Here is a 27366-nt window from a genome sequence, read left to right as displayed (position 1 = left end):
GCTTACCAAATAAATTATCATTCCTACTATGGAAATAATTGCATTTATGATCAAAAACTACTTTCACAAAGGTCATTTGAAAGTCTAGCCTCAACCTTTGTAAGAGCTCTCATCAGGAAAACAAAATAAAATCTCAGAAGAAACTAAATAATTCTTATTAAATGTATTTAAATGAACCCTCTGCTTTACAAAGATTGCTGAGGAAGACTTTATGCTCACAATGACATAGCTTTTCATTTCCAGTTTCTACACGTTTGAGGAACTGTGTGAGATGTTATTATGAGGTTTAGGAATTTAGGAGGGTTATCATCAATCAAAAATCATTCTTAAACTCAGTAGGCTAAAAAGGAGAAATAGTTGATAATCAAAAAATAATTAATACGTGGTAAATACTCTGCCTATAGTTTATGTGAGCACACACCTATAACTAAGAGTTTAGGAATCTCTGTAGATATGGTAATATTTTCAAATACTCTTTCCAGACACTATAATTCCTAAAGTATCTTTGAGAGGACGAGTAAATTAACATTAACTTGACCAAGTCTGTTAACATTAACAGACATTCCAAATGAAAAACACAAAGACTAGTGATCTAGAAACACTGGTAAGAATATGGAAGTCAAAACGTAAGATACACCTATGCTATTCAGAAACCTCTGAAAAGAAAGTCGTTTAACTTAAGATATAATCCTTCTTACCTCAATTTGTTCTAAAGTATCTTGCAACTTTGAATTCAGTTCACTATTAAATAAAACAGAATTAGGTGTGTCAATCTTTAAAAGAGACAAACTAGATGAATAAACACTTAAAACTGACAAATCAATAGTATGAGCAGTTAATTTGTGCTGATTGTACAGACAGTATGATAAGGTAAGAAAAATAAACAAAAGGAAAAAAATTAGAAAGAAAGAAATAAGAGTCATCACAGAAAATCCTGAAGAATTTATAGATAAAACTAAGAATTTAAGTGCCCTGTGGATGGAGGAGCCTGGTGGGTTGCAGTCCATGGTGTCGCTGGGAGTTGGACACGACTGAGCGACTTCACTTTCACTTTTCACTTTCATGCATTGGAGAAGGAAATGGCAACCCACTCCAGTGTTCTTGCCTGGAGAATCCCAGGGACGGAGGAGCCTGATGGGCTGCCGTCTATGGGGTCGCACAGAGTCAGACACGACTGAAGCGACTTAACAGCAGCAGCAGCAGCAAGTTTTAAAGATAATGTGTGTAATATAGATGAAAAGTAAAATAAAGATAAAACTAATCTCTATATATCAAAACAAGGAATTAGACAATGAAATTTTTGAAGATACGTTTCAAAAAACCAAATACCTGGGAATAAACCAAATAAAGAATATACAATACAAAACAGAGCCAAAATAAAGAAGACCATTATACAGAGGTATATACCATATAAACAGACTAAAATTTTTAATACAACTGATACCAATTCTCACAAAAATGATATCCTAAAATAACTGATATATTATTAATATTAAGCCAGTGAATGGGCTTTTTAATGGAGGAATTGACAAGCTGCTTCTAAAATTTATGTGGAAACTCAAAGGGCCAAGACTAGTTAAGCAAACCCCAAAGAACAATGCTGTAAGACACACTAAAAACAGGCTGACTTACTATAAAGTCACAGCAGTAAGGCGGTGTGGCACTTATCATAAGAACATGTTAACAGGTCAACAGAACAAAATAAAGACAATGGGTAAAAGCCTTAAATATTTGACAAAGAAGAAATTCAATTGGCCAATGAACATGTAAATATGTACTCTTTCAGGCATTCAGGAAATGCAAATTAAAACTACAAAAAGACTATAACAAATGACTAGAATGGCTAAAAATATTTTTAAAGAATTAAAAACAATGTCAACAAATGTTGGCAAGAATGTAGAATAAAACACTCAACTCAATGCTGGAGAAGGGAAAAGTGATACGACCTCTCTGGAACCATTAATACCTCCTGAAACTCAACATACACTTACTGCAGGTGTATCTACCAGAAGCGCATTCACAATCCTCACAACATTATTTGTAACAGGCAAAAACTTGAAGCAGCTCAACTGTCTATGAAAAATTAAAGGGATACATTTATTTATATGATAAAATACTATAGCAATGAAAATGTGTCACCTGAATCTCAAAAACATAATACAAAAGATGTCAGTTTAAAAAATACATACTGCATGATTCCATTTACATAAAGTTCAAAACAGGCAAAAATAACGTTAGTGACAGAAACCAGAACAGTGGTTACCCTGGCAATATAATGACTGGAATGAGGCATGAAGGAAGTTTCTAGGGTCCTAGAAATGTTCTAGTTCTGTTTTTATTTCTGGGAAGTAATTATACAATTCTGTTCCCTTTGTAAAAATGTATTGAGTTATACATTTAGGGTGTGTGATTGAATCTGATTTTTTTCCCCTTTAATCCTCCAGCGTTAGTGTTAGTTGCTCAGTCGTGCTCAACTCTTTGCAATCCCATGGGGTGTAGCCTGCCAGCCTCCTCCGTCCATGGGATTTTCAAGGCAAGATACTGAAGTGGGTTGCCACTTCCTTCTCCAAGCGATCTTCTGACCCCAGGGATTGAACGGGGTCTCCCACATTGCAAGCTGACTCTACCATCTGAGCCATCAGGGAACCCCTAATTCTCAAGAGGTCAGTTTAAAAACAACTGATATTATTTGAATTATAATACCTCATTACTAAAAAATATCTGCTGTTATCTAAAAAAGTAAATATAATTTTAGAGAAAATGTTTTGACAAAAGGGATTAAGGTAAAAGTAAAATAAAATAGTAAGAACAAGAGAAAGATGCAGTTTCACAGCAAAATTATACAAGGGTTTTTTTTGTTTGTTTGTTTTTTTCCTTACAACTCTCATCTGATTATCAATGTGATTCTCAAAGTCCTAGCAGCCAAAGCAAATAGGGAAGGCCACAGTACACAATTTGGTGTCCAGAATATCAAAACAAACCAGTAATTTAAGAGAAAGAACAAAAACAAAGAGACAAAACTCACTTTCACTGGCATTAAATTCAGAGAGAAAATTTTGCCAGTCTTGATAAAGAGAACAGCAATATTTTATCTCCTATGGCACAACACCCTGGGCAACAGCCTTATAGAATATACAATATGATTCATGGCCTCCCTTAGAGAGCCTTTTAATGCAAACTGAGCAGATAACAACAAAGTGGTTTGACAGAAAGATACAGACATATACAAATGCAAAGCAATCTGTCAGGAAAGTGAAACCAACAATAATACAAGTACCCAGTTTTGAAGGTCTCACAGATAAACATTCAAACCCATGGAGGAATTAGGCCATTTTCAACAAATACTGTGTACCATAAGCATGCTTTTAATTAAGGTTGAGAATGGAAGATTATGCTCTCAAGTAAAAACTGAAATGAACAAGCCTTCATATCTGTCAACCAACAGTGTAGGAATCTGGAGAAGTGAATGGCTACCCACTCCAGTATTCTTGCCTGGAGAACCCCAAGGACAGAGGAGCCTGGAGGGCTACTGTCCACAGGGTTACAAAGAATCGGACTCAACTGAGCACCTCAACAAAAAAGACAACAGTCCTGTGCACCTGGCCATTTCCTGCTATCATCTGGCAGCTTCATAGGGATGCTACCCTGCCTGGTCCCTAAAGACAGCTGAGTTTGCAGTTCCTAAGTGAAGCAGAAATAAAAATCGTATTAATCCATGCTTTAACACTTTTGGTGATTCCCCATGAAACCAAGGATAAAGCCCTAAATTAGCATGGCACTTAAGACTCTTCATAACTGACAAAAAATTAACTTCCCATTCACTTTTCAGTGCCTCTATGGTTGACCCTTGAACAACAGGCATTTGAATTGCACTGGTCGACTTATAAGCGGATGTTTTTCGATAGTAAATCCTACAGTACTTCCTGATCCTCAGTTGGTTGAATCCATAGATGCGGAATCACCTATTCAGAGGTCCAAGTAGGCAAGTTATATGTGGATTTTCGACTGAGCCAAGAGTGAGCACCACTAACCCCTAGGTTTGTTCAAGGGCAACTATATTTTAGTCAGATGGACAAGGTGCAATTCCCCAAACAAACCCCAGGCTTTTCCATTCTCTATTCTTGCATATAATGTTCACAATAGCTATATAGTACATTCCCTTTTTCTCACTCTCAAATGTCTTTTTTTCTGGGAAGTCTCTCTCTCCTGTTTCCTTAAGTTACACAATGCTGTGTTTACAGCACCCTGAATTAGAGTAAAGAAGTATCTGTGACTATTTATCAGAGCAGACTGTGGCTGTTCCCCAGGGATTCCCCAGGACTAACTAAATTCACTGCCTGAATCAGAGCAGGAAATAAACATCTGCTGAGTCAAATTTGCAATGCAAACAAAAAACAGCAAACTTTAACCATCATTCCTTTAGCCCCCATATTCTACTTCAATTTTAAAAAAAGAAAGGAGAACATTTTAGAAGAATAAGAGTCAGACTGGACTCTGGGTCTACAGGGGTCTTAGTAAAGGTGGAAAAAAAAAAAAAAAAAAGGAGCAAGAGAGAGAGAGAGAAGCAGAGAAGTTGGTTCTACTCCTCTATCACACAGCGCTCAGAAGTTCACTAAGGCTGAAGACACAGACATGGAGAGGCAAAAACACCCAGAATAATAAGTATCAGAATTCGTAAACATATTCTTTCAGGGAATATTGAGTTTGGAGAAAAAAGGAATATATCTAAACTAATTCAGAGGTGACAGTAACAACTTATTCAGCTTCTCAACTGAAAAAATGGGCTTTAGAGTTTATTCACAATATTATAAATCTAGGTGCTTTTATTCCTTCTATTATTCGTGGTTAAAATGATTTTGTAGCCTATATATTAAGAGTTAATAATGCAAGCATGGTGATGTATATGGTATGCAGAAATTTTTAAATAAATCTATAAATCAACCATCTTGGTTTTATTAAAAATGCTTTCAAGAGGGAAGGGATCTATGTATAGGTATGGCTGATTCTTGTGGCTGTATGGCAGAAGCCAACACAACATTGTAAAGCAATTATCCACCAATTAAAAATAAATTTTAAAAAATGCTTTCAAAATCTACAACTGTAGTTTGATAACAGTTGGCTACTAATTAAAGATATACACATAAAAATATGATTAAGGAGTGGGCATATTAAATGTGGTCTTTAAAGAAATCCTCAGCCATCATTTAGAAATATGAATTTCAGTTATTTGGGTCAGTTAATCAGAGTATTTAAAAAGGACCTAGTCATGAACATTTGGATAAATAAAAGCTATATTATGGTCAAAAAAATTACTAGTTGTAAGATGAAAGACTAAAAGCTATTAAAAGCTATTTGCAAGTGAGTGGAATGACTCAAACAATTTGCAGGGCATTTTTATAATCACTACAGAAAATATTAAAAATAACATTCATAAATAATTAACTTTCCTTTTAAGTAGCTGCTCTGGGACACAAACTCACAAAATGCGTCCTGCTGCTGCTGCTAAGTCGCTTCCGACTCTGTGCGACCCCATAGACGGCAGCCCACCAGGCTCCCCCGTCCCTGGGATTCTCCAGGCAAGAACACTGGAGTGGGTTGCCATTTCCTTCTCCAGTGCAGGAAAGAAAACTGCAATTTGACTGTACTGAAAGACAAGATGGTATGGAGGTATCACCCTCTTAATGATCTTTCCCTGGTTTGTTATTAAGCCAGGTGATTTAAGACAAGTCTCTTAATAACCCTGGGCACCAGTTTCCTATACAAAAGTGGGCTGGATCTAAAGGGCTGCTTCAAGCTCTAAAGTGTCTAGGTTTTATTACATGCTGAACACCAGCTAACCAATGAGCACATCTTTGTATATGATTCAGCAGAATGCTAAAACCTCTGGAACACACGTAAGTAAAATTTATCCTTCCAAAGTTATACTGTGTGCCCATGGCCCCCAGAAACTCCAGTCTGTTTAGATCAGAGGTATTATATAATTCCAAGGATTTCAATCTACTCACTGCTGCCGAGTTTTATCAACAGACCTCAGAGAAAACATGATTTTCAAACACACTGAAGCTAAACAAACAACCTTGAGGTACCATCAAGTGTCACAGGATCCTTCCAACCACAGAAAAACTGTAAAAGAACTCCAAGATCACTTTGAATCAACCGAGATCTCTGACCACACACTGTTCAGAAATCCCAGACCTAACTCACAACACAACCATTCACCACATAGAAAGTTCAGAATTCATTATTAAGGACACTAAAAATGTTCAAAACATTTCCAAACTCTATGAATTATAATTCCAGAGCAGAAGCCAGGCTCAGGAGTCAAATCTAGCCAAGAGGCTGTGTTTCTAAATAAAGTTTTATTGAAACACAGCCACATGCATTTGTTTACATATTGTCTAATGCCACTCTTGGTCTTCAAGGGCAGAGCTGAGTAACTGCAACCAAGACCTTATGGTCTGCAAAATTTAAAATATTTATTATCTGGCCCTTTAAACACAAAGGCCCTCTGGCAGCCCTGTGCTACAGTTCGGCAGAAGACCTTTTAGTTGGTCTACTGATCAAAGTTAAAACAGGAATATTTATGTGCACTGAATATTTTAGGGCTTCGCCGGTGGCTCAGATAGTAAAGAATGTGCCTGTAGTGTGGGAGGACCCAGGTTCCATCCCTGGGTCAGGAAGATCCCCTGGAGAAGGGAATGGCTACCCACTCCAGTATTCTTGCCTGGAGAATCCCACAGACAGAGGAGCCTGGTGGGCTACAGTCCATGGGGTCATAAAGAATCAGACACAACAGAAGTGACTTGGCGTGGGCACGTAATATTTTAACCAAAATTGTATAGTGTACTTCACTCATCCACTTCTGACTTAGAGCCAAGGTCTTTTCATTTGACTGGAGTTTTAACTTCTTAGTCTCATATGAACCAGATCACAAATAAATTGACTGTAATTTCAAGCTTCAGATTCTCAAAATGGAAGCAGGAACCTAAAACAAATGCAAAACAACCTGAATGCCAAATCACAGTTATCTTATATCCCCCAGTTTTTTATGAGTTGTCTCGCCTACAAAAGATTCAAAAGGAAATTTATTTTTAACAATAAGTTCTATTTTTCCAATGCATCCAACTTACTTTCAAAAAGTTGTTTCACCTCATTAGTTTATTTACTCAAGCAACATAAAGACAGGAACAAACACAACTGGCAGAAACAGGTTTAGGAAAAACACAGTTAACTCTAGTCAGGATATACTTCAGAGATTGGAGCAAAATAATATAAATTGGCCTACTGGCCATGAGCTTCCACTGCACATAACAGCTATTACATTGGTAGACGGCCTACCATAGTTGTGGTTAAGAACAACAAGATGTGTATCCCAGCAGATATAAACTTAAATCTTGCCTTTGCCACTCATTTTACAGAGCATCAATGTCCTCATCTACAAGAGAGGAAACACCACCACCTGAGGGATATTTTGTTAATGCTAAATAGGAAAAAATAAGGAACATTATCTTTAAATAAAAGATGTTTAAGTATCTTTAAAAGATAAAAAGTAAGTACAGTGCTTGATATATATTAAAGTCCAAAATTTTTCAAAAATTGTATCATCATCATTATCACTATTATCATGATTCAGTGTTTAAAACTGAAGAATAAAGCTTTAGTGAGAAAGCCTTATTAAAATCTAATTTAGAATTACTGTATTGTCAGTGCTGCCTTGGATAATGGTGCCAAGCTCCTACTCCCACTCCTATAAATGTCAGTATTTCCCATTCCCATGGGGGTACGGGAAGTGAGCCATTAACAGCTTGAGCATCTCTGATGGCTTTTGTTTATGTATGCTGTGGTCTTAACTGGCATATTACCCCACAGTCCTGCCTGTTAACTGCCTGTTTTACCAACTCCTACAGAACAAATACATTTCACAACCTCTTGGTATAACAAGTAAACACAGCATCTCATGTAGTTAAGCACTAAATAATACTTCATTCTTGTCTCATCATCTTAGAGTAAAGAATCTAAGACAGAACTTTTCTAGACTGGTGAAATTTTAGATCAAGTGAAAAAAAGAAAAATCCTTAAAATTTCTAAAAGACAGACACCATTTCTTTGGTAAAATGAGAAGGAGTAGTATCTGACTCTGTCCTTCGAAACAGGAGGCTTGAATAGACAACTAAGCAATGCCTTCCATTTTTTAAGGAAAAAAAATAACTTTTCTTTCAATCATTTGTTGTTCAGTTGCTAAGCTGTGTCCGCCTCCTTGCGACTGCGTGGACTGCAGCACACCAGCCCTCCTTGCCCATCACCAACTCCTGGAGTTTGCTCAGGCTCATGCCCATCGAGTCGGTGATACCACACAACCATCTCATCCTCTGATGCCCCCTTCTCCTCCTGCATGCATGGGCTAAATTATGGTCACTTCAAAATCTGAAAATTTACCCCCTAAGTTTCCTGTATTAAAAAAATTTTCAAAGAGGTAACTAACAACACACAACAAAGAAATGCACAAAAATGGAGTATTACAAAGATGACAGAAGCCGAGCAGGACCTACAAAAGTGAAAAACGTTCAACAGAAACAGAAAACCACTATGGATTTGGATTTTCATTTAGAGACAAAGGATTATTTTTCCTTTTTCATACATCCAATCACTCAGTTCTGCAGATAATAATATTTAAATATCCATAATATAGTAAACATGACTTCTATTAATTTTTTAGAAGTAATCTATTAGAAAAAACAGAGATTTAATTATAGTTGTGTAAAGAATATAAATGTTATAAACTTGACCAAGTAAAAATAACAGTTTCACGAACAAAACCTGGAAGATGGAGAAGTGAAAAGAAGTGAAAGGAAGTGCACCACGTGCCTATCTCTTATTGCTTTTTATTATGGGGGGTAAACAGTTATCGAGAACTATCTACGTCGATAAATCAGGAAAAGGTTATTATTATAATGTAGTCTTTTAAATTACAATGAAATCTGGTAGGATGAAAATTAAGCTGTAAAAATGGTTTACTCTAGGGAGTAGGAAAGGGAAGGATAGGTAGGCAGAAAGAAAAACTTTCACCTTTTAAGACCACTTTGTTCAAGTGTCATGTTTTATGTAGATTTCACTTTACATTAGTTTTAAATGGCACTGCCTGGAGGAGGAAGGCACAGGAAAACAAGATAAAAGATAAGAAAGGAGTTGGTGTCAGAATAGCATGGTGTCAATAACTCAGCCCAAGCAAATCAAGCAACAGGGACTCCAGACCTGCATGTGAGTCTAGGTGAGCAAGCCTGGTGATGCTGCAGAAACACTCACTGTTCATCACTCCAGGTGAGGCTCCTGGGCTCCCCTCGCCTGAGTGTAAAGAGAGAGAGAGCAGACACTGCTTGCTAAGATGGAATCAAGGGCCACAGGAGAAGAACAGTGCCCAGTACTGCTGTTGTCTGTTGTTTAGTCACGACATCATGTCTGACTCGACGCAACCCCATGGACTATAGCCCGCCAGGCTCCTTTCTCCATGGGATTTCTCAGACACGATACTGGAGTGGGTTGCCAACATTTCCTTCTCCAGGGGATCCTCCTGATCCAAGGAATCAAACCCAAGCCTCCTGCTTGGCAGGTGGATTCTTTACCACTGAGCCACCTGGGGAGCCCAGGTACTGCTGTACTTGTACCTAAAGGCTATACTCATTATTCGATGATTTAAGGGTCTACAACCTACAAGTTTCTTTCAACTGCCAAGATCATCATCTGAGGAGGGAAAAAGGATATTTTAAGATTATCAGAAATTAAATACAGCTGTCTACGTTAAAGTGCAGTACTCAAAACCAGTTCAGGTGGTGCATGACCTTTTTGGTGCATAATCTAGCATGTGCTAAGATTCATTCAGGTAGTTTCTTTCAAAGGAAATTTTAAAAAGCAATAAAGAAGTTTTGACTTTTAATAACTTTTCATGAAATTAATTTAGGTAAATTTCAAGTGATAAAGAAATTAATGCTTTATTTAGGCACACTTTAAGATAAACACCCTGATTCTTATTCCCGATAAATCCCAACCATATAACTCTGTCACATCATGCAAGATACCGAATTACTTGGTACTTCATGTATTACACTACACAGTCATAGAACCCGAATTTATCAGGCATACAGTCAGTGCCATTTTATGCAGAAGCAAAGTTGTGAATTCTCTTTTTTCTACTTTCAGAATCATAAGAGTTCACCCTCACTTGTTCCATGTAATCTACTCCTAAGGCCACAGAGTCTCTGTCTTCTATTAAACACTGTATTTCCAATAAAGGAACAATGTGACTGGGAAAGAAGAGAGGAACATATAATCTACTAAGGAAAAATTAAGAAGTGCATGAATAGACCCACTGTACAGATGAATCTGCCTGCAACAAAAAAACAAAAACACCAAATATTACCCGATAATTCCCAAACACTTGGAATCGTGGAATGGTTCTCTTAAAGGACACTGCTAAAAAAAATATTTCTTGATTTTCTAATCATCAATAGGAATACAAACTAAATTTAAATGTTAAAGAAAATGAGTGTGAATTCAGTTGGAAATTAATTACTATTCTATGGTTACCAGAGTGTCAAATGATTTTTCACTTTTGAATCACTCAGATCTAAGCAAAAGATTAAATCTTGCCTTTGGCTAAATTCACAGCTCCAGGTAAATGGAAGGAACATTTAAAGTGCTTGTGAATTACGTCTGAACCAATGAGAGAGCTCAAGAACAGGTTCAATATTGACTGCACTCATAAGACCAGCGGAAGAAGAGGAAAATGAAGAAAATGCATAGAATAAGAAAGGTACATTTAATTAATAAATACAAAATTAAAAGGAAATTATTAATATAATAAAATTCCTTTTATTTTTATGGACTCAGTCTATCCTATGTATCAATTAACTCTATAGCTATATCCTAAATTGTATGCTCTATAAGAGGTGAACAAGCTTAGGTTCTCCCAACTAGGAGCAAATGGGTGACCTAAGAGGTGAAGCTTCGAGAAGGGGACTGGGTTAGGCAGGACAGGGAAGCACTGCTGTGTGTGGAAGAGAAGAAGCGTCGTCGGAGGCCTGTCATCACCACCAAGCAATTCACTGTCACTAAACTGCCAAGCCGAAAACACAATTCTAACAAATTTCCAGGAAACCTAAGGTAAAAATCCCACTACAATGAATTCCTTAGGACATTTCAATGAGTCTGTGCATCTATTTTTATCTATTTCCAGAATATGTCAACCTTTTATTATTACTGCACTAATACATGTAAACACAGCACGCCTCTTACATTCTGTACATCTAAAATAAAACAATGATCAACTTAAATCATCATTACAGATTTTTCAATTTCAAAACTTTTCACCAGGTGAGGTAACTGTAGTCACACCTCCTCCACACATCACTATATACCTAAAAGTGAAAAAGTGTTTAGAGGCTACTTCATGCCAACCTGAAAAAAAATCCAAATAAGGGTTTCTTTCAAAAACATTTTTTATAGCCAACTCTCATCAAGATACTTACTTTAACAAAGCTAAAGTAAACATTGCAATTGATGGAAAAAATAAAGTATCAACATGTCATCTCAGTTTCTTGCCACCAGATTTCCACATTCATCCTTTCCTATTATAAAAGAACAGTGGACCTTTTCAAAGTCAATCTCTCCTATAATCTCTACAAAGCCTTATTAGGAGGATGTTCTCTCTTCTTTTCAATCTCTCACTCTTTCCCACTGATTTTCAAACACTCAGGTTTGTCCCTCTCAATTCCACATCTTTCCTCTTTATAAAATTTCCTCATCCTGTACTGATTCAGATGGTAAAGCGTCTGCCTACAATGTGGGAGACTCGGGTTCGATCCCTGGGTTGCGAAGATCCCCTGGAGAAGGAAATGCCAACCCACTCCAGTTCTATTGCCTGGAATATCCCATGGACGGAGGATCCTGGTAGGCTACAGTCCATGGGGTCACAGAGTCGGACACGACTGAGTGACTTCACTTTCACTTTCATACTTACACTTCAACCAAATCTGTCCCCAACAAGGTCAACTTTGATTTCTTTGTTGCTATAAATACAATAGATAATTTCAGTCCTCATTTTGCCTGACATCTCTGCAACAAAGAACTTCATCACAATACCCATAATCTCATATCCACCACCCTGCATCCTCTTGCTTAGCTAAACCCTCCTGCATCTCCTTCAGATCCTCCTTAGTCTTGACTCCTAAGGAGAATTAGATCCCAATGCTTCCGCCACATGCTCAACTTCCTTCTCTCTAAAGCCCCATCTTACTTGTGCCTACCTCAATCCAAGTCCATCTTGAAGACCAAGGATTATACTGATTATATTTTATGTGATTCATCACTATACAACCAATTCCAAAACAAAGCACCTGGCATATAATAAGCACTCAACAGATATATAGCTGCCTGAATTATTTTAAGCCAATCAGAAATAAACTTAGAATGAGAAATTCTAACAGACATATCATCACGAAATAAAGCAAATGGTTGTTACGCTTCTTCGGGAGCCACAAGGCCCTGCTAGAAATGGTTCAAGTATATTCACATACTAGAGCTAATACTCTATTCATCCAACCTAATAAATATAAATGACATAATCAAGTTTTTAATAGTAACAGTTAATCACTGTCAAAATGGATAAAATCCAAATATCACTGGTACTACTCAACTATGTGTTTCCTAATCAAATAAAAAGTATGTTGCTTCAAAATGCATAATCCTAGAGAAACGAAAACCATAAAAAATATCATCTCTAGGGGGAAATACCCAGTTATTGCATACCCAGTAGAGACCTATGTGCAAGTATATTAAAAAAAAAATTAATTCAAAGCTGTGCTAATGTTTTACTCTCTCACAATCCTTTCATCTTTTCAGATACAAGGAATCAACACCTAGAACATCAGGGCATCCTGCTCACTGACAGCTGGAATCTCCATACATGAGAGACTAACAGGCTACATTCTAAGGCTGCTGCTGCTAAATCACTTCAGTCGTGTCTGACCCTGTGCGACCCCATAGACGGCAGCCCACCAGGCTCCCCCATCCTTGGGATTCTCTAGGCAAGAAGACTAGAGTGGGTTGCCATTTCCTTCTCCAATGCATGAAAGTGAAAAGTCAAAGTGAAGTCACTCAGTTGTGTCCGACTCTTAGCAACCCCACGGACTGCAGCCCACTAGGCTCCTCCGTCCATGGGATTCTCCAGGCAAGAGTACTGGAGTGGGGTGCCATTGCCTTCTCCACATTCTAAGGTTAGTATGAAGTTAATTTGAAACTGGGTTTGCCTGGAAACCTCACTATTTTCCTTAGACTGTATGTTTATTTTCAATGGTTCCAAAGGAATGACAGAAATTACACATGAGGATTAGAGCCCACCCCCACCCCTGCAAGGTACTATCACAGCTAATGCAAAAGCTTCATTTTAAACAGATCAAAATCTATTTAAAAAGTTAGCACTCAGAGCAGAAGATGCAGCAGCTATTTTTAGACAGCACATTTCACGAACAAACAGAAGATGTAATACATTAACAAACAGGAGATACAAAACGTTAATTATATAATCACTTAAATATTACAAAGATGACAATTACATAAGGTGAAACTGCTTTTAAATTTTCCAAAAGAATTCTTATCATGATGAGCCAACAGTTGAACCATCTGGATCTGAAAAACAAACTGTGACAACACTCGCAATATTTATAAGCTGGGCAAAGTTAAGAGGAAGAATTCCCAAGAGGTGCAATGAAGACAAGAACAGATGAATTTATTCTCTACTACTGCAGAAAAATGAAATCAGTAAGATTGGAAAAAATATGAAAAGAAGAGTTAACAATGATGTCACAGGAAACAGGATTCAAAAGTATCTATCTCATCTTTCAAGCCTTAAGAATTGTTATTTTACTGTGAAAGTGAAAAGTGAAAGTGAAGTCGCTCAGTCATGTCTGACTCTTTTCGACCCCATGGACTGTAGCCTACCAGACTCCTCTGTCCATGGGATTTTCCAGGCAAGAGTACCGGGGTGGGTTACCATTTCCTTCTCCAGGAGATCTTCCCAACCCAGGGACTGAACCCAGGTCTCCCGCATTGTAGGCAGACACTTTACTGTCTGAGCCACCAAGGATGTCCTATTTTACTGAACTGTCCATTTATAAACAAGAAAGCTAAACTAGGATACAGCACTTAGTAATTCTCAATGTTTATTAACATTGTATATTACACAACTCCTATATTAAAACTGATGGCAGAGTCAGCTTTAAAAATTTGATGTTAGCTTACCTTATGCAACTGTAATGTTTAAAAGTGCTGGCAGCTTTCTGACATTCCAGGCACAGCTGAATAGCTCCTGGATAGTCTTCCTCCTGGAGAGAGTAACAACAGAAGTCATTAGGACGGAAACATTTTTCTTAAAAGACTCTAAAAGGGAGCTTCCCTGGTGGTCCAGTGGTTACGACTCCACCTTGCAATGCAGGGGACATGGGTTATATCCCAGGTCTGGGAAGATCCACATATGCTGGGCAACTAAGCCCATGCACCACAGCTACTGAACCTGCTCTCTAGGGCCCCTGAGCCACAACTACTGAGCCCACAGTACTAAAGCCAGTGCCTAGAGCCTGTGCCCCACAGTAAGAGAAGCCAAGGCAGTGAGAAGCCTGTGCACCCCATTGTCACAACTAGAGAAAGCCCACGCACAACAATGAAGACCCAGTGCAGGCAAAAATAAAAATCATTTTTAAAAGCCTCTGAAACGAATAAACCTCTGTTCATACTCTATCTAAAAGTTACGCTACCAGAAAGTTTTAATTCTTCTCAAAGATTATAATACCAACAACAGATAAATAGTAAAATATAACAAAGGAACTAGCTCCAGACCTAAAACGTAGCATGGAAAAAATATGTTGTGCCCATAAATACACAGTAATAGCCCTCTGAGACCATGACCATGACAAAGCGTACACAGAAGTATAAGCTGCTTCAGAGAGAAGGAGTTCTTTAACTGTTAACATATCTTCTTTCAGTCGTGTTTATATAAAAAAGATTCCAATTTTATTCTACTTGCAATCAACATTCAACAGTTTTACCATCAGTGAATCCATATTCTTAAATAAATTTGGAAAATAAAGTGAAATATTCACTAATGGCCTCAGGATATTTTTAACACCTGAACAGAGTAATTTATTGCCAAATTAATTTTTCATATGGATTTTTTAAACCATAGTTCAGTGGTAATAGTTTAGAAGTAACACAGTGATTAAACAGAAAACCATTAAAAAAATTTTTTTCCTTAACTTCATATCTAAATTCAACAAAGGCAATTCAAACGATAGAGGATGCTGAGATCATGACAAAGTACCTACCTAAAGATGCTTGAGAATTATAGGGAAACACACATAATACATTAGGCCTTGGTGAACTTTAGAAGTATATAAAAAATGCTAAGAAAGCCATTGAAGAGAAAACAGATGGCTCACTCAGAAAATCAATATATATATGAGGGCTTCCCTAGCGGTCCAGTGGATAGGAATCTGCTTGCCAATGCAGGGGACACAGGTTCAGTCTCTGGTCTGAGACGGGCAGGGCAGCAAAGCCTGCGCGCCAGAAACACTGAGCTTGCATGCCAGAACTACCAAAGCCCATGCATCTAGAGACCGTGCCCTGCAACAAGAGACGTCACCACAACGGAGAGGAGCTCCCGTCTGCCGTTGCTAGGGAAAGCCCTCGTGCAGCAACAAAGACCCAGCACAGCCAAAAATTTTTTAAATTAGTAATTAAAAAAATATATGTGTATATATTGAGACACCAAAATAACTAATACATGCCATCTTCTTCAAATTACTACCTTATGTTACATGCGAAAGGTAATTTCATTGCTATTTGGGCCCAGATATAACAGAAACATACTGAAATTAACATTCCTACATTGCTACACACTGAACATTCCCACACACTGAACATTCCCCCCAATAAATTTTTCTGAATGAAGTCTATTATGACAACAGAAAAAGATGCACAAGAGTAGAAACAGTAAGGTCCTTTACTGTTTAAAAATGCTCTTTACACCATACACCAATTTGAGAAAAATGCACATCTGAGTTTTTTTCACAATAATTCTCTAATATTATGAGGAGCACCAAACTTCCAAGCCTTCTAAACTTACCTCCAGCATTTCACTTAAGCGGACATCTGTTCTTTGCTGAAAAATAACAGAAATGCAAAGGTAAAACCTGTTTCAACCATAAAATTAAGTTTTAATTTTTAAAAAGGAACTGGTATATACCAATGTTTTTATCGTTCTCAGAGATTTCAGAAGTTCAATCAGCAACTGACGTTTCCTCTGATTTGCAAGGAGGCCTAAACTAGCTTGAGTAAAACCTTCCTTTGCAATATTCAAGTGTCTGTAAAAGTGAGCAATAAATAGTTCAGTTTTTCTAGTATAAGAACACTATACACACAGAACAATTAGGCAGTTAATGAGACAGTATCCTGGACTGCTCTTAAATTTGGGGATTGTGAGTCCTCTGACCGACTGAACAGATTGAACGATCTGTTCAATGGCTCAAAATAAACCAGCATTACCAGAGTGGTAGGTGGTCTGCTACCAAACTTCAAACTGTTACTAGTTCATCACAAGAAAAGTACAGAAATTGAGAGCAAGCATTTAGAAACATGTAGAGCAAAAGTTGACGAAACAATTTTATGCTTGATGACTCTAACCAAAAAAACTTTAAAAACACAGAGCAAAAGTTGACATGGTAATTTTATGCTTAATGAATCTGATAATAGAAAAAATGAGACTGTATTTTATATGTGTTTGTCTTTTTTTTTTAATTTATTCTAGCAATTTGTTTTTATTGCATTTTAAAAAAACAACAATCTGTAACATGTTGGAAATTAAAGAAAAAAAAAAGGCTGGTCCTTCACCAAAGACAGTTTGAGAAGCACTGATTTAAGCAATACAAAAACACTAATATTTGGGGACTTTCCTGTCAATCCAGTGGTTAAAGACTTCACCTGCCAAAGCAGGGGGTGTAGGTTTGATCCCTGGTCGGGGAACTAAAATCCCATATACCTCAGGGCCAAAAAACCAGAACATAAACAACAGAAGCAACATTATAACAAATTTGATAAAGACTTTTAAAATGGCCCACATTAAAAAAAAAACAACTTAAAAAAACTAATATTTTTAATCCCTAACTAGATTTTAAAACATTTCCCACACACCTTCTTAGTGCAGTTTATAAATCATGATGTATGTTCAGTTAATGAATAGCATTCTAGAAACCACAATCGTAATTTAAAAACTCAATTTTCCAAGACAGTTCCTCTTAAATGTTATTTAGCTTAAAGAACAAAGCATCATCAAATGCAGTACCTCCTCCCATTGGTGCAGATAGCAGCAGCTAACTGAAGCCCTGTTTGTAATGAGGTAACTCTTTCAAGTTCCTACGGAAAGACGAGGCGCAGGTTACTGTGCGAGGCATTTTATCTTTCTTTCTTATTGATATGGTTCTCTAACAAAAACTTTAGTGGGTTTCAAAGAGAAGCCTGCTTGATAAACAAAGTAACAACAAAGATACCTGAACTTGTACACTGTTGGTGTATTTTTCATAAAATCATTTTAGATAACTACTTTGAATTGATTTTCATCATGGCATGTCACAAAATATTCAGGCAGTATTGCTTGTAAGGAAATCTAGACCCATCCTCTGTTCAGTTCAGTTCAGTTGCTCAGTCATGTCCGACTCTTTGCGACCCCATGAATCGCAGCACACCAGGCCTCCCTGTCCATCACCATCCTCTTTTAGATGGGTGTAAATAAATACTAATAATATATTCGTCTAAATGTTTCTATCCAAGATAACTTCATAAGACAATGACAAATACGACAAACATGATTTGTTTGCTAAGATGCTTTTACAGTGAATGGCTTCGTTTGAACACAGTTAGATATTTCAGTGCATTCTGAAGCCTCTGCTTTTCTGATGAAAAGGCAGATTCAAAGAGACAGTTTCAATTTTATCATATTTTAAAGGCAGACTGAGCAATCACTGTTGATGATCTGAGTTACAAAATACACAGAAGCAATTTTCATTGGCTGTTCTCAAGTTAGGAAAACCAAACAGATTAGAGTCAGATATAAAAACTCTTTCACTTCCCATAGTTTGGTAAATTCCCCACATGAGAGAAAAAACCATATACAAACACAACCCAAATAAAGTTAATATGTTGCTATAAACTACAGACAAAAGAATAAATATTTCAAATTCCAAGTATAAGTCACTCAAACATTTTTAATATTTTACTTTAAAAATAACAAATATTATCCTACCTTGACATAAGCAGGCTGTTTTTCAAGGATTAAATCTGCTACTTTTTTTGAGACCTAGAAGAACATGCAATCACATAAAGGAAATAAAAGAAAAAGCCTCATGCTTCCTATTACATTTTACATTTAAAGTTTTAGCAAGAACATTCAACAGGGCTTCTCAATCACTCCTACAGCAGATTCTGGCATGCTAGGGCCACACATATGTCTCTGTTCATGAATTTAGTAAAAGAGCTATAGCACATAGCACAATACTTGGTCCTTAATAGAAACTCAATAAATGGTCATTATTACTGTTAATAACATGAGAATCATTATTTGATTTCACTAACATGTGCAAAAGTCTATCCATCTTTAAGGGTACCAGATTTACTTTCAAAAGACAGACTTCTTAAGATAAAAAAATATTTAATCTACTCAAGTTATGGAAATACCATCTGGGAAATAGAAAATATCCTTGTCCCCTTTAAACTCTTTATACTGCATAAGAAGACAAACAGCAATTTGGCTCACTACTTCTGAAAAACTGAAAATGTGCTTTTTTGGAGTGCTATGAAGATATCGAAGGTTTCTTGGTCAGTTTCATGAATAATGTTAGTGTATGCAATGTAGAACTCGAATGATCTGGAACATAAGTTTCTTATTTCACAATCTCAGGGACCTCTGCAGCCCTGCACTGCAGGGGCACCATGACCAGCAATGACCATGACCATGCTGAGGGGCACAGAAGGCAGTTAATGACCGTCTACATCGGAGAAGGCAATGGCGCCCCACTCCAGTACTCTTGCTTGGAAAATCCCACGGACGGAGGAGCCTGTTAGGCTGCAATCCGTGGGGTCGCTAAGAGTCAGACACGACTGAACGACTTCACTTTTACTTTTCACTTTCATGCATTGGAGAAGGAAATGGCAACCCACTCCAGTGTTCTTGCCTGGAGAATCCCAGGGACGGGGGAGCCTGGTGGGCTGCCGTCTATGGGGTCGCACAGAGTCGGACATGACTGAAGTGACTTAGCATAGCATACTCAAGAAATACAATCGTATCCCCTGCCCCAATGCGGCTGAGGACAGAACGTTACACACGCATTCAACTACTACATTAATTCTTTCATGTTTTCTTAATCTGCTCTGCATTTGTGTAGACCTGTATAGACAGGAACTTGTAGAGATGTTCACAGACAGAAACCCACTTAATCTTAGCAAATTGTTTTCTGAGTCATTCATTCATTTATTTGTGTGCGTTCATTGCTTTTTGCTGATTGTTATGGGTTTTTCCATTTTTCTTGTTTTAAATAGACCATGTGGCTATTGTCAGCTTCCACGGCACCAGGCAGTCTGCTGAGTGCTTTTCTTGCATTACCTCAATTAGTAATTAGGACTACTGAAATGGGTGACACGTTTCCTTATTTTCCAGGGGGTGTAATCTTAGACACAGCAATAATTCACCCGCAGTAAGTTTCAAGGTCACGGTTCAAGGCCAGGTTGATCAGATTCCAAAGGCCACTATGCTACATGGCCCTTGTGGTGGGATTCATTCCCAAAATACTACTACGACATGAGTTACAGAGAGGGGGGAGACCATATTAAAACATGCTGAGACCCAAAGGAAAAGGTGCCACCATCCACTGAACTCAAAGTCTCCAGAACAGCAACATGCTTTTCCTACATAACCCTCTAGTGCTGAGGGCCCTTCTCCACGCTACTGCTACCAGCCTCTAGGAGATCCCAGCACCCACTGAGGCCTCTGGGTATAACACAAAAGATACGGAAGTATATCTTCCTTTATTTGTCTCATGTATTATTAAAGATCGTATCTTAAAATGGCTGAACGTATTATTACTGCTTTTAGTATGAAAAAATTAACAAGACTACTTACTACCATTATGTAATCTCCTACAGTACTGTCTGAGTTTTATAAAAGGAATTCAGCCTAACACAACGAAAATAGAAAATCACAGAATTTTACATCATTAGGTAAAATGCAGGCCCAGCCCACTACTTCACAAATGACACAAGAGATTTAGCAAGGCAAAGTGACTTGCCCAACGTCACACGGTTATAGTGGCAGCAGTCCAGGCTTTCTGAACCTTAGCCCTGTATTCTCTTTGGGCCTTTCAACTACACGTGGGAGCCTCTACTCTGATATAAGAACATTCTATCTATCATAAAGCTGCGAGTTAAAAAAAAAACTATGGATAGGAAAGTCACACACCATGTGACAAGGAGCAATCTAAGCAGGTACTCAGTAATCTGAAAAAAAAAAATTCAAAATTCTTTCATCATGTTTAGGATTCCAGAGGAAGAACACCAAGTTCTAGAAGCAAATCTATCAAAGTAATACGAGGGGAACTGAATAGCAAATTTGAATACATATAAATGTTTCATTTGAGTCAAAGTCATGTCAAATAATAAGATTTGTTTAAAATGTTAGTGTATTAGTGAAACCGGAAAACCTGTAAACAGTACACCGCTCTGTTGTGTTTCCTTTACAGTTTTGTCAGAAATGTGTCTTTTACTTACTGCAGCTTGCTGTTGTTTCAATTTGTCTCTGTACTCCTCTAAGTCTTGCAAATTGAGAACAGGAGGGAGCTTCTAAAAGGAAAAATCCATAAACAAAGAGTGAAAAAAATCAATTGTTTATTTTCACTTCCCTGCACACCTAAGTGAGGGATTACAATCTGCACATACAAAACAGTGTCACACCCCACTCCTCCCATCCTTCCAACCTCCGCACTAGACCCCAGACACCAGCCTGTATCTCTGGTACTAACCCTTTGGGGTTCAAGCTCCACCCTCCCTCTGCTATCTCCACTGCCGCCACCTCCAACCTCCTGGAAATCCCACTCCGGTGGGGACTCCTAGCCCCTAAGCTGGGAAACTCTGCTTCCAATACCTGTAACAGAATGTGAGAAAGTTCCTAACCCTAATTCCCCACTCTACCAGCCACTGGTATCTCCCTATTCGTCCAAGACAGAACTCAAAACCTACTTCCCCTCTGAAATAGGATGAATGGAAATTAATGCCTACATATGTAGTGTGATAGTGATGGTTATTTGAAGACACAGACTATACATACTCCGGAGGACAGTATGAAAGTGAAAGTGTAGTCGCTCAGCTGTGTCTGACTCTTTGCAACTCCACGGACTGCAGCTCGCCAGGCTCCTCTGTCCATGGGATTCTCCAGGCCAGAATACTGGAGTGGGTTGCCATTCCCTTCTCCAGGGGATCTTTCTGACCCAGTGATCGAACCCAGGTCTCCCACATTCCAGGCAGATTCTTTACCATCTGAGCCACCAGGGAAACCCAGAGGGCAGTATGGGAACTAACAAAAATGCATGCCATGGTGAAGATGGGAAAATACCAGGTTAGACCTCCAGTCTCAGCCAAATGATGACGAAATTTCCGAATAAGCTGGGTACTAACTCTAGGTACTACATATGAAGCATGCATGCATACAGCATTTGGTTTCATCTAAAACCCAAATTTTACTATTCTGACTTTTTTTTTTTTTAATTCTTATAAATTTAAAATGCCAAAGTTATAAACATTATGGCACAGGGGTATTTATCACAACTAAATAATGATGTAAATATACTTTCATGATTAAAAGTCTCAGAGCTTTCCTAAACATATTTAGCCAATGTAAAATAAGATAGAGGCAGTACACTAACATAATTGTGTGCTGAGAGTTAAAAACGAAAAATACAAAAATTAACCTTACATTTTAAAAAATAATCTCATCTTTAAACAATGCTGAAAGTTCATTTAATCACAATGTGGTTATCACAGATAGGTCCTAGTATCAAAAATAAATACAATGACCCTAAAAACCATTCATATTTCACTCACAAATTTAAATCACTGAACAAAATTGGCTTTAGATAGGTTTTAATGAATTTTTTTACCTCCAGTTCATATTTAACAATATCAAATGAATCTGTAGAAAAATACACTTGTTCAATACTATTAATTAGTTCTTGTTCAGCTTGAGGGTCACTAGGCTGTTCTCGAAGTTCTCGGAATTCCTCCTTTAAGGGAAAACAAAACAACAAAAAAAATTATAGCACTTGTAGTTGCTATAATTCTATCTGCACAGAAATAAATAATCATCTGTCTTAAGCCTGACCAATCTCCTGGGAAACACTGACCAAGGAGACGAGCTGACAGAAAACAGGAAGAAAGTTTGTGGAAAGTTAGGAAAAAGTCAAACACTAAAAACCACCCATCTATTGGAGCAAAATACTAGCCAGTTTGAAGATTCAGATTTTATTTTCAATTCCTGGTGTATCAACTAGTAGTTGAGAAAATTCAGATGTTAAACAAAAAGAAAAAAAGTGACTACCTAATACCTATCACATATACACACAGTTTCTTCATCTCTAGTGTGTTAGTCGCTCAGTCGTGTCCAACTCTTTGCGACCCCATGGACTGTAGGGGTCCATGGGGTTCCCCATGGAGCCCCACCTGGCTCCTCTGTCCATGGAATTCTCCAGGCAAGAATACTGGAGTGGGTAGCCATTCCCCCCTCCAGGGGATCTTCCCAACCCAGGGACTGAACTCAGGTCTATCGCACTGCAGGCAGATTCTTTACTGTCTGAGCCTCCAGGGAAGCCCTCTCTTCGTCTAACTATGCTCTAGAATCTGTCCCACCACAGATAACCAGTGGACAACATTTTAGTGACTTTCGGGTCACAATCAGTATTGGAACCCTGAACAGATTTTCTGCTGAAAATCTCACTGCTTGGCTAAGAAAAACTTGTTCCACAAAAGGTTCACAAGGGACTTCCCTAGTGGTCCAGAGGTTAACAATCTGCCTTTCAAGGCAGGAGATTCAGGTTCAATCCCTGGTTGGAGAACTAAGATCCCATATACCAAGGGTGGGGCAACTGAGCCCACGAGCTGTAACTAGAGAGCCTGCAGGTCGCAATGAAAGATCCTGAGTATCACAACTAAGACCCAATACAGTCAAAAACAAATAAATACTTAAAAAAAAAAAAAAAAGGCTCACAAGGTTACTTCTGTACTCCCATGAGGCTTCCTTCAAAGTGTACTGATACTATAATTAATGAACCAATTATGAACCTAAAGCTCTGACAAACTGCTTGCTTTCTAAAGATACATTATGGGGCTTCTGTGGATATGCAACCAAAAAGAGCTTAACAGACAAGTCCTTATCCTTGCATCCTTATCCTTATGTAGGTTCACTGCATAATCAGATAAAACTTCAGTTAACTGGGAAATTTCAGAAATATAGATACCCACTTTCTGCCACAGTAATTAACCAAAACATTATTACAGACATATAATTTAATTATTTGGCTTTATTCAAATTAATCTCAAACATTTAAGTACACAAAAAGAAATCAGTATTTAAAATCATTTTACAGTCAAAATAATATTTAACAAGAATTCTTAATGAATCACCACTAATTAAATATACAAAAATTATATGGTTAATTTGAGGACCAAACTTTCCAAGTAGAGGCACTCTAGATTACTTTATTGCAGAGCATAGTTTTCATTTGTAGAAAAGAAAAAAAGGAAGAGCCTAGCTTATATATCTTTAGGATTTTAATTTATATCTTAAATTTATACAACTATAAAATTATTTCCTCTCAGTAGATCCAAGCTAAAAGAAAGCATTAGAGCAATAAACCTGAAATTTAATAGTTAACTGTTTACAGTTAAAATTCTGATAAATTGAAAAGAGAAGGTAAAATCATAAAAACTAAACCTGCCGAATTAAAAGTACATGAAAAAGAATATGCTTCTTCAGTACCAAAACTCAACTTACAAAAATATACTAATCAAAAAGTAAACAGGTTAAAGAGACCACCATCACTGATTTTGCTGCGATTAGACACAATGAGTGCAGTAAGAAATCCAGCATGGTAACAGTGGGAGCTGTATTCCGGTGGGGGTTTATCTACAGCACACTCAGCTGTGCAGCACCTTGGACAACGGCACAGAAGCGTTCCAACAGACTTGTGTTAAACCCACACTATTTGCAGAAGGGTTCCAACTAGTTAGCGTATCCACAGGCCACCTCCCTGAATACAGTGGAAATCTGAATTGACAGTGAGACATGAAATAGAAAAAGAGATCAGAAATTCCTGGCACTCTCCCTCCCTAAAGGTGCGCAGGCATTTGAAATACCAGCTTCAGATACCGCAAGCTGAGGGAAGGAATAAAGCCCGAGCGAGGGTATGCCTCCCTAGTAATTCCACAGCAGCACTGGCAAATAAATGTACTTGGGACTCTTCACACACCAAAAAAACTGAAGATTACAAAAATGCCTAAGAATGAAAACTATCAGATGTGAAACAAGTTGGAAATTCAAACAGACTGCAGTGAATGAGCACTGTCATCTCAAATGTGTAAATGGCATTAACTCCAGGCTGAGGTTCTCCCTATATATACTACCTACTGACTAATCAAAGGGAAAGACACAGGTTTGAGCTGCAACTCGGCTATTAACCTTAGTTAATATCAACTTAGTCTCCTCATGCCTATTTTTTTTCCACCTGTAACGGACATACACACACACTCCAAATGACAGTGAAACAAATATCCAAAGTTATTAAGAATGTCAGAGGGAAAACATGATTTATAAATATCTCACAAATGCTCATTTCACAAAGGTGATATATCTGTAAAAAAAAAAAAAAAGGCACAGTCTATTATGTATATAAAAGGTCAAATGCCATTCCTTCATAGAACTCTAAGCAATTATATCACTGAGAGCAGACAGACTAAAAATAATTTCAAAGAAGTGACATGTAACACTTAAACACTGGACTAAGTAACCTGGAAGTGAGGGAGAGAGAAAAATCAAGAAAGGCAGAAAAAGAAACACAGCACATAAAGCAGAATTCAACCAAACAAATGCCTGACGCCAGGTCCCTATAAAACACCCTCTCCTTTCAGGGGCTCCTATGTGAACACACACGTCTGAACTCAGTCAGAACACGCTCCGTTCTGCCTGGAATCATGGTCACCGTGTTCCCTTTAGTCCCGCCGCACTGCTGTAAGACTCGGCCACCACCCAGTCACTCTCTAAACGCCTCACTGCTGTCAGTGCCGGCGGCTCCATCAGATTACACACTTCTTGAGGACGGAGGCTGTTCTTTATTCTCCATCATTTGCTCCCAAGTGCCAAGGCACACTGTAGATAAAAATCATGGATCAAACTAAAACTAATTTACACAGTCAATCGTATTAAAAAAAAAAAAAAGGACTATAAGAACAAAGGGAAAGGAAGAGACTGTATCTTCTTGTTTTGATAGTCAAAATTATCCACAAACTCCTAAGGAAAGGCTTCTTTCTTCTAAATAGAAGTACCAATAAATGTAAAATGATTGTAGGAATATTTTATGCATATAAAGTAGAAAAATAAAAGAAACAGCTAGACGGTATATTCTTAAAACAATCACTCCATAATTTTACCATTATGTAAACTGGTTCCCTAGGATTGGAAATGTACAAAAGTACTAATTCTTCACCTAAAACAGAACCAGTTTTACAAGCCAAATCAGTTTTGCCGCATATATATGTATGTGGCAAAACTTTACATAAACAAACAAAAGATTCCCTACAAAACAAATTTAAAGGTATAATCAGGGGAGTAGAATAATAAATGAAACTCCTCAAGCCAATATTAAAATATACAATGTTCTTAAAAGTTACAAGAAGATTAGATGCCTTAACTATGTTTGGTAATAAAATATTTTAGTCTTATGGACTGCTATTAAGAGTACAGTTTTTTAAAGAATTTTTATAGTAAAGTTTATGACACATATAATATTATTATTAATAATATTAATATTATTAATATTAATAATAGTGGTAGGAATGCTCTGCAAACTTTGAAAATCCAAAAATAATTCATCAGCAACTACAAACCATCCATCAAACATGTCACAACTTGCCTACTAAGGGTGGGTAATCAACTACACCTCAAATAAGTACACAAATGTCACCCCAGAATTAGAGCCGGAGAAAAACTACAATTAATGAGCTTAATTGTAAAGGACATAGAAACAAAAATACAAATGTCAAAAAAGAACAAATCAAACCTCTCTCCCACATTATCATTAGGAAATAACCTGCCGACTAGCAAAGCTCCATTATCTCTTATTTCCCAGTCAAGTCACACATCCCAATTTTAGAACTTTTTTAATTAAAGTCCTACTATGTAAAAATCCTCTATGCTAGGTCATAAAGAAACAAAGATGAGTAAAATACGGCTCTTTGCTCAAATAGCTGCTGAAGTAATAGATGAATAAATGACAATGCAAGGCAGAACAAAAAGGAAATACAAACAAAATGAAGGGCATTAACGGATTGTAAGCTACCATCTGATGGAAATGGTGGCATTTACAGAACATGAGAAACAGTAAAATTTAAAATATTAGAGATTGGGGGAATAAGGGTGAAAAAATAAAGCGAAGCAGAAGTAAAAGCAGCAGAGTGGGAAAGCATACAACAGGTTAAGTAACAGTGGATGACTTTCCGCAGGGCAGAAAAATGTCATGGGGGAGAGACTACGTGGACACCAAGAGCCTAGAAAATGGAACAACTGTGATGCTGTTAAAATTCAACACACTTTTATATAAACTAGGACCATATTCTTCCTTTACTAAAAATATCTTAACACATTACCATGGTGCCAGATGCTATATCCAAAAACAAGCATAAACATTCAACATTTTCTTAACATAATACACCAAGCAGGAATATTTTGGGAAAGTGGTAGATAATGAAGAAGTCATTCAGAGTTTTAGAGGCTGTCTCTTCCAGCAGTCACAGTACACCATAAGGTTGTATATAATATGTACTACCTAGCCTATTCATCTATTCTGATCATCTCTGGGATAAAGCTACATGAACATATTAATACATATAAAAATGCATATTGCAAATGTAACTTTTCAAAAAAGAAAGAAAATCAGAATAGAAATTTAAGTCAACATCTTTGATTTTGGCCAAGCCATGTTTCCTCTCAACATTACAACAAAAGGTTATATG

At 37.4% G+C, this 27366-nt stretch overlaps 1 protein-coding gene across 4 annotated transcripts in view; it reads right to left on the bottom strand.

Annotated features, from left to right (window-relative positions):
* The window catches only part of VPS50 (VPS50 subunit of EARP/GARPII complex), a 131061-nt gene that overhangs the window by 86498 nt on the left and 17197 nt on the right, over positions 1-27366 (bottom strand). For all 4 annotated transcript variants that reach the window (XM_006078319.4, XM_045166347.1, XM_045166346.1 and 1 more), the window contains exons 3-10: positions 22245-22367; positions 20860-20931; positions 18344-18397; positions 17387-17457; positions 16292-16409; positions 16172-16207; positions 14293-14375; positions 699-741 (exon numbers count right to left, since the gene is read on the bottom strand). In XM_006078319.4, the coding sequence (XP_006078381.3) occupies positions 699-741; positions 14293-14375; positions 16172-16207; positions 16292-16409; positions 17387-17457; positions 18344-18397; positions 20860-20931; positions 22245-22367 (600 nt within the window). The remainder of the gene's footprint in view (positions 1-698; positions 742-14292; positions 14376-16171; positions 16208-16291; positions 16410-17386; positions 17458-18343; positions 18398-20859; positions 20932-22244; positions 22368-27366) is intronic.

Source organism: Bubalus bubalis, chromosome 8 (genome assembly GCF_019923935.1).
Source record: "Bubalus bubalis isolate 160015118507 breed Murrah chromosome 8, NDDB_SH_1, whole genome shotgun sequence".
NCBI classification, from domain to species: domain Eukaryota; kingdom Metazoa; phylum Chordata; class Mammalia; order Artiodactyla; family Bovidae; genus Bubalus; species Bubalus bubalis.
This window is presented reverse-complemented; position numbering and strand designations above follow the sequence as displayed.